Source organism: Suncus etruscus, chromosome 11, assembly GCF_024139225.1.
Source record: "Suncus etruscus isolate mSunEtr1 chromosome 11, mSunEtr1.pri.cur, whole genome shotgun sequence".
Classification (NCBI taxonomy): domain Eukaryota; kingdom Metazoa; phylum Chordata; class Mammalia; order Eulipotyphla; family Soricidae; genus Suncus; species Suncus etruscus.
Window position 1 is genome coordinate 15,235,680 of NC_064858.1, and position 9,340 is coordinate 15,245,019.

Below are 9,340 nucleotides of genomic sequence, written 5' to 3' on the forward strand. Positions count from 1 at the left end.
TCTTCAAAGAAGTGTATCAGGCACTTTTGAAATTCATTTGGAATAATAAACACCCTAGAATAGCTAAAACAATCATTGGGGGGAAATATGGTAGGAATTACTTCCCCCAATTTTAAACTTTACTACAAAGCAATAGTTATTAAAACAGCATGGTATTGGAATAAGGACAGGCCCTCAGATCAGTGGAATAGACTTGAATACTCAGAGAATGTTCCCCAGACATACAATCACCTAATTCTTGATAAAGGAGCAAGAAATCCTAAATGGAGCAAAGAAAGCTCCTTCAACATGGGCAGACCAAGCCCAAGCTCACCATCCACGGTGACCTGTACTACGAGGGGAAGGAGTTTGAGACAAGCCTGAAGGAGAAGAAGCCAGGAGATCTGTCTGATGAGCTCAGGATTTCCTTGGGGATGCCTGTCGGACCAAATGCCCACAAGGTCCCGCCCCCTTGGCTGATCGCCATGCAGAGATACGGGCCGCCCCCCTCATACCCCAACCTGAAAATCTCGGGGCTGAACTCGCCCATCCCTGAGAGCTGTTCCTTTGGGTATCACGCCTGTGGCTGGGGAAAATCCCCTGTTGATGAGACCAGGAAACCACTCTACGGGGATGTGTTTGGAACCAATGCAGCTGAATTTCAGACCAAGACCGAGGAAGAAGAGATCGATCGGACCCCTTGGGGGGAGCTGGAGCCGTCAGACGAGGAATCTTCAGAGGAAGAAGAGGAGGAAGAGAGCGACGAACATAAGCCTGATGAGACTGGCTTTATTACCCCCGCAGACAGTGGCCTCATCACTCCAGGAGGCTTCTCGTCAGTGCCAGCGGGGATGGAGACTCCGGAGCTCATCGAGCTGAGGAAGAAGATTGAGGAGGCCATGGATGGAAGCGAGACACCCCAGTTGTTCACCATTTTGCCAGAGAAGAGGACGGCCTCTGTCGGGGGAGCCATGATGGGGTCCACCCACATTTATGACATGTCCACGGTTATGAGCCGGAAGGGGCCAGCTCCTGAGCTGCAAGGAGTGGAAGTGGCCCTGGCCCCCGAGGAGTTGGAGCTGGACCCCATGGCCATGACCCAAAAGTACTAGGAGCACGTTCGCGAGCAACAGGCGCAGGTGGAGAAGGAAGATTTCAGCGACATGGTGGCGGAGCATGCGGCCAAGCAGAAGCAGAAGAAGCGGAAAGCACAGCCCCAGGACAGCCGTGAGGGCAGCAAGAAATACAAAGAATTCAAATTTTAGGTTCCCCTCTCGCACTTGGCCCTCTGTTAGGCCCTGGGCGATGACTGGGCTTCACACAGGGGCGCCCCAGAGTCTACTCCCCGCCCCCCGCAGTTTCCAAGTGTCATTTTATGTTCTTGAGACCTGTTTTGTAAATAAAGCTGTTTCCCAAGGGGTGGGGGTGGGGGGGGGGGAAAGTGGCACACTGGCTAGCCACTTGCAAAAAAATTGAACTTAGATTCCCAGTTAACATCATGTACAAAAGTTAAATCCAAATGTATTAAAGACCTCGATATCAGACCTGAAACCATAAGATATATAGAACAACAAGTAGGCAAAACACTCCAGGACATTGAGACTACAGGCATATTCAAGGAGGAAACTGCACTCTCCAAGCAAGTGAAAACAGAGATTAACAGATGGGAATATATTAAGCTGGGAAGCTTCTGCACCTCAAAGGAAATAGCACCTAGGATACAAGAGCCACCCACTGAGTGGGAGAAACTATTCACCCAATACCCATCAGATAAGGGGCTAATCTCCAAAATATACAAGGCACTGACAGAAATTTACAAGAAAAAAATCTAATCCCATCAAAAAATGGGGAGAAGAAATGAACAGACACTTTGACAAAGAAGAAATACGCATGGCCAAAAGACACATGAAAAAATGTTCCACATCACTAATCATCAGGGAGATGCAAATCAAAACAACTATGAGGTACCACCTCACACCCCAGAGATTGGCACACATCACAAAGAATGAGAATAAGCAGTGTTGGTGGGGATGTGGAGAGAAAGGAACTCTTATCCACTGCTGGTGGGAATGCCGTCTAGTTCAACCTTTATGGAAAGCGATATGGAGATTCCTCCAAAAACTGGAAATCGAGCTCCCATACGATCCAGCTATACCATTCCTAGGAATATACCCTAGGAACACAAAAATACAATACAAAAATTCCTTCCTTACGCCTATATTCATTGCAGCACTATTTACCATACCAAGACTCTGGAAACAACTAAGATGCCCTTTAACAGATGAATGGCTAAAGAAACTGTGGTACATATACACAATGAAATATTATGCAGCTGTCAGGAGAGATGAAATCATGAAATTTCCTATACATGGATGTACATGGAATCTATTATTCTGAGTGAAATAAGTCAGAGAGAGAGAAAGAGAGAGAAAGATGCAGAATGGTCTTACTCATCTATGGGTTTTAAGAAAAATGAAAGACATTCTTGCAATAATAATTTTCAGACACAAAAGAGAAAAGAGCTGGAAGTTCCAGCTCACCTCAGGAAGCTCACCACAAAGAGTGATGAGTTTAGTTAGAGAAATAACTACATTTTGAACTGTCCTAATAATGAGAACGTATGGGGGTTATGGAAAGCCTGTCTAGAGTACAGGCAGGGGATGGGTGGGGTGGAGGGAGATTTGGGACATTGGTGATGGGAATGTTGCACTGGTGATGGGTGGTGTTCTTTACATGACTGAAATCCAAACACAATCATATTTGTAATCAAGGTGTTTAAATAAAATATATATATATATATAAAAAGAAAAGCACATCATGAGAAAATAAAAAAAATTATAGATCCTATTCAATTCCCCTCATATAGACCCCAATCTTCATATCCTTTTCCAAAATTAATTCTGTTTTTACATATATATTATATATTTGGTTTCTTCTTTACTGTCTATGTCCACCCCATGTCAGGATATAAGTTACAGTTTCACAAATTTTGCTAATATTTTGTTTTCATTTGTGAAGAGCAGTTGGGACACATCTGGAAGCACTCATAGACTAGTTCTAGATTTGGTTTTTATATAATTTCTGGTGGTGTTCAGAGGACAATGAGATGACAGATATCAAACTGGGGTCAACAGCTTGCGAGGCAAGCTTGTATGCTTTATACTCTTTCCAGTCCATTACTATCTTATTTTAATAACTACAACAGTGCTTGCATATTGATTTTACATATCAATAGATTAGCTATTCATTGACTATATAAACATAGCAAGTAGGGTTTTGGCAGTCATAAAACTTAATAAGTGGAATATATTATTAGTAGCTAACATAGAAATTGCTAGATGGAAAGTGTGTAAACTTGATCAACAGGAAATGACTCTGTGAGACATATAAAATCTAAATTTCTAAAGTGCAAAGATACTAAAAATCACAAAAATCTGCTACTTCCATTTCTAGATCAATACTGTACATTCAAAATGTATTCAATAAATGATTTTCTATAGAAATCAACATGTCTGAGTTAAACCTCCAGTGTAAAATTTTGAAGCAGTGTTATAAAATGATTCTTTTACCAACAAAGAAATGTACAACTTATTTTCACATATTTCTCTCAATACTTTAGTTAGTTACTTACTTGGATAAGAACAGATGATCTCAAATTTCCTTCAACTTAGGAAAAAGTTCACAACACACTTTACTTGCCTTTTTTTCCTTCATTCAAATACACATTGTATCAATAATTGGTAATTATTTTTTCCAAAATTACAGGTTTTTTCTGTCTGATTTCCATTGCTTTGATCCATATATTGATTTTTTTTATTTTGTTTGACTACGGTAGCATGCTTTCCTTTTGTATACTTTGTATAATTTGAATAATTAATTTTTAAAATTCAGAATTCAAAAAGAACTTAATTTACAGTGCCTCAAATTCAGTTTCAGATTGCCTGACTCAAAAACTGGTCTTTATCTATTTCCCCTAAAACTGTGGACATTTCCCCCCCAGTTTTATGGATTTGATAGATAGCTAGTAATAATTTCAAATATATCACATCCAAGAAGTGGTCTGGGCTAGCCCAGATATAGTCACTTAAATCATGGATACAGGTCTTACAAAAATTCTCTAAGTCAATATGTGGCAGAGTTCCTTATGTAATATTTACTTACCCAGAGAATGCTTGCTCTTGAATTTCTCTAACAGGATGTGCCAGTAATAGGTCCTCAGCTTTTAGCTCAGCCACTGATACTGATTTATTAAAAAATCTTTGGAAGCATAATTCTTAAGATTTCCATATCTATACTATTGTACTAGGTGTTACAATGAAGTTAGGTGTACATACACACTTTGAACGGATGATTTTGTATTGAGGGGGTTACATGCCAAGAATTACCATCACTTGGTATTGTGGGAGTTTTCATATTTTAAGATATCTTTATATAGCTTTACTAAGTGTTGAACTATAAAACATTCTTAGCAACACTGAATGAGAATTTCCTTCTCACCACAACCCAGAAAACACAAGCTATTTTGAGACTTTTATATACAACATTCTCTTTGGCATGCAGTGATGTCCATTATTTTGGTTTTTTATTTCACCCATCGTAAGTGATGATGAGTAAGTTTCATATGCCTCTTCACCATCAGTACGACTTAATTTCACAAGTGTCTGTTTACTCATTTCCCATTTTGCATAGGACTGCTGTATTATTGTTCTATAGAAATTGAATATTGAATCTTTATCTAATGTATTCTATACAAATGATTTTTCTATTCAGTAGGGTTTCTTTTTATTTAAGCTTAAATTTTATATGTTGTGCAGAAGCTTTCACTTATAACCATAAGCAAGATTTGGAAGCAACACACATACATAACTTCTTGATGCAAAAATGTATCAGAAGTTTTGGGTTAGAAACATGAAATGTTTTTTAATGAAATACTACAGTGTTGTAAAAATGGACAAAATTAGGCAATTTGTAATAAGGTGGGTGAAAATAGAGGGTATCATCCTAAAGTAGTTAGTTCAAAAAAAAGAATAGATGTAGATATATATAATATAATATAATACAATACAATATAATATAACATAATATAATACAATATAATATAATATAACATAATATATAAATATATCTGGTTTTAAATTTTAACAATCATATTTATAGACTCAAACTTTCTTAAACAGCACAATTCTAGCATGATGCTAGTTTAATTTTGAAATTCACATTTGAAGAAACTTATATGTAAAATTTTAATAATTTATATATTATGTATTATCTGCTTTGTAGGGTTACATGCAACTCTCACTACTGAGAGTACTACTTAAAAGTAGTTTACTACTTAAACTTATGTACTTTTTCCTCACATGTTTAGAAGGATTAGACAAAATGGTACAAGGTGGTGGTATGAGATCTATAGAAAAATAATCTTTCTTGTCTTTTTCAATATAACTCCCATATAGCCTCCAAGACATTAACTTTTTATCAGTTCTTTCTATTGAAACTCACTTGGCTTCAACTTTTCAGTTTTTTCTATCAGAAATTAAACGAAAAGCATCATTTTAGCTCCAAAGCTCTATGATTTAAAAAAAACATAGCAACATAACTCCTTGACTTATCAGTGATTTCATACACTCATAAATATAATTTTGAATAATAAATCAGTATAAAAACATTCCACTCAAAATGACATTTATAAACATTATTTAACACAATATTGTTGAATCTGATTATTTTCACTTCTCAAAAAGGGTTGCTTTTTAGTATTGCCATAGAGAATACATTTTGAGTATCTTTTTTTGTTTGTTTTTTTTGGGGGCCACACCCATTTGATGCTCAGGGGTTACTCCTGGCTAAGCGCTCAGAAATTGCCCCTGGTTTGGGGGCACCATATGGGACGCCGGGAGATCGAATTGTGGTACTTCCTTGGTTAGTGCTTGCAAGGCAGACACCTTACCTCTAGTGCCACCTCTCCAGCCCATGGAGTATCTTTTAATCAAGTCAGATAACTTTTAATTCAAGAAAGCATGTAAATTGTTTATATAACACTTGATATTTTTCCTTAGCTACTTAATTTGGTGTTTGTTTTGTCTATTAAGAAGAGTCGGGGCCGGGCGGTGGCGCTGGAGGTAAGGTAAGCCTTACCTGCGCTAGCCTAGGAGACGGACCGCGGTTCGATCCCCCGGCGTCCCATATGGTCCCCCAAGCCAGGAGCGACTTCTGAGCGCATAGCCAGGAGTAACCCCTGAGCGTCACCGGGTGTGGCCCAAAAACCGAAAAAAAAAAAATATGTTTAAAAGAAGAGTCTACAGCTTAGTGCATTTTCTCTACTTGTACTCCATAGTAAAAACATGGAGATGAAATGACATCATTTGCAACCAGGCCACATAATTGAATTAGATTCCATAAATATATATATAAAACTTTTAAATTTAAATTTCCTTTGAACTGTTATATAAGGAAAGTCGGAACCTCCAAATTAAGATACATTTCTCAAAGTTGTCCACAATAGATCAAAAGGAAAGCAGGAGGGTAAAAAGAAATGTCTTCCCTGTGGCTAAAATAGTTATTTAAATTTTTATTGAGTTTTATTTTCATTATAAATTATATATCACCTCTCATTTCAATTTGTATCACTTTTCTAATATGGCTACACTAGAAAACATTCACTTGGCAATTGATAAAACATAGAATGTTTATCTAAAAACAGAAAATTCATTACAGTTTGTTTTATAAAATGTTAGATATTATTTCGAATAGAGAAAATAAAATGTTTGGGATGTTAAGAAGGAAAAAAGGAGTAAAATTTTCATAGACATGAAATAGTTCAAATATTAATTACTTTTCAAAATATATATATTGGAGCTCACTGATAGGTCTAGTTGATCTGTGCTTTAAAGTAATAAAAATGTTTATTTTGAAAGAATAGAAAGAAAAGTGAAGGGATAGCATAGCAGAATCAAGTATTTCCTCCTCAGACAAGGATAAAATCTAGATGCATAAGGAAGAAGAATGGATCTTTAAGTGAAGTCCATAGCTTTTGAAACCATCTTGATTCTGGATCTACTCTGAAGATAATACAAACCACAAAGGTTTTATAACATGAATTATTCAATTAGAGCATTTTTCATGTGCCATTAGACATTTGCATCTGTTTGTTTAGGAAGTATTGTTTATCTCCCTCTCCCTTTTTTTTAGTACAACGTTCTACCAGTGCTTTGTCTTAGATAGTAATGGTTTATCAGGTATGGTAGGCAAATGATTTCTCTCAGTCCTCGTATTCTGTTATCTTTTGCTGCTCTTCATTTCCTTAGATAAAGTAAATCGTGGGTTATCTTTTTATTCTGATCTTTGAGATGCAAAAGTCCTCCTAATTTAATGTAGTCTCATTTGCTGACCTTTGCTTCTTCCTTGGTTTTTATTGTTTAATCCTTAGAGATGCCACTAGTTTCAATGTCATAGTCTACCTCCATTTTCCTCTCTGTATCTTGTAGATTCAGGTCTAATATGAGGTCTTTAATCCATATTCATTTGACTTTTTGCAAGCTATTAAGAAAAATTGTGGGTTTATTTTTTATAATGTGGCTGACCGATTTTTCCAACTCCACTTATTGAAAAGGTTTTCCTTATTCCATTTTATTTGGGAGGGGGGTCCATTATCAGAAATTAGATGACCTTATACTGGAGGGTCTATCTCTGGGTTTTCAGTTCAACCCACTGACCAGAAGTATGTCTTTATTCCAGAATCATTGTGTTTAATTGCCACTTTTAAATTTGTGAAAGTTATGCCTTCCATGTTCTTTTTCACCAAGAATTTTATTGGCTATTCTGTGGATTATATATAAAATCTTTTTTTAAAGATAAACTGGATGATGGGCATATCCCTACTAGCCTATATCTTAGCATATCTTACAATCTTTAATATTGAATATACTTATATATTATAAATAGTATATTTTATAAAATTATATATTAAACATATATTATATATCTTTATGTTTATATATTATCTTTTTTCCTTTTTTTGTTTTTTTTTTGGGGGGGGAATCACACCCGGCAGCACTCAGGGGTTTCTACTGGCTCTATGCTCAGAAATCACTCCTGGCAGGCTTGGGGGATGATATGGAATGCTGGGATTTGAACCACCATCCTTCTGCATCTAAGGCAAACCCCCTACCACTGTGCTAACTCTCCGGCCCCTCTTTTTTCGTTTTTATTTAAACACCATGATTACAAGTTGTTCATGATTTTTCAGAGTTACAATAGATAACACCCTTAACCCATGAACATTTACCACCACCAATGTTCCCTATTTCCCTTGCCCCTCCTGCCTGCATCAGGATAGGCATCTCACCTCTCTCTCTCTCTCCCTCTCTCCCTCCCTCTTTTTCTCTTGCTCTGCTCTCTCTTTCTTTTTTTTATTTTTATACAACTGTGGTTTGCACTATTGTTAAAGAAGGGGTACTATGAATATCATTTATCTCCATCAACACACAATTATTATTCAGAGAGGTCAGTTCCAACTATCATGATCATAATCCTCTCTTCTCTATCCTAACTGCACTGCTCCACTATTTGTGGCAAACTCCTTATCATAGGCTTGCTCTCTTATCCCTTCTCTTTATTGTCTCTGGATATTATTACCACACTATCATTTATGTTTCTTATATCCTATACATGAATGATATTATTCTAAGTCTATCTCTTTCCCTCTTACTCATCTCACTCAGCACATATTGATCCATGTATAACCAAATTTCATGACTCCATCTTTCCTGGGTTGCATAGTATTAAAATGTGTTTGAAATTGTTTCTTTGACCATTTATCTGTTCTTGCATCCCTAGGTTGTGCCCATATTTGGGCTATTGTAAGTAGTGCTGTGATGAACACAGGAGTGCAGAGGGCTATTTTGTTTTGTGTTTTTGTGTTCCTCGGGTACATTATAAAAATGATATGTTTGGATCATATGGTATCTCAAGTTTCTAGTTTTTTGAGTATTCATATAGTTTTCCAAAAAGGCTGGACTAGTTGGCATTCCTATGAGCAGTGAAAGTCTCTTTATTCTGCATCTGCATCAACACTGGTTGTTCTATTTTTTTTGTGTGAGTATGCCAGTCTCTGTGGTGAATCATATATTATCTATCTTTCACACTGCAACAGAGGACTTTTAGTTGGTTTTCTAACAAATTATGTCTTTGGTGTGGTAATTATACATGGAATGAGTAAGTAATCAGGTGGGTAACTCAGAAATGAGTTTCTGGAATAAAAGAATTTTTATAGATTATATCTAAATTTGATCTCACCTTTTTATTGGCCCCAAACTTTGAAGAGTAAGCTCTTTAATGCAATGACGGAGGTCTTATGAAACTA

The 9,340-nt window shown here is 36.6% G+C and overlaps 1 protein-coding gene across 1 annotated transcript; it reads left to right on the plus strand.

Moving 5' to 3' along the window:
• The first annotated feature begins 263 nt into the window (after positions 1-263).
• On the plus strand, positions 264-1,325 carry LOC126021992 (splicing factor 3B subunit 2-like). Its single transcript, XM_049782877.1, is given in 1 exon segment — positions 264-1,325. A coding segment is annotated over 1 exon segment (981 nt). The 3' UTR covers positions 1,245-1,325.
• Positions 1,326-9,340: the final 8,015 nt, after the last annotated feature.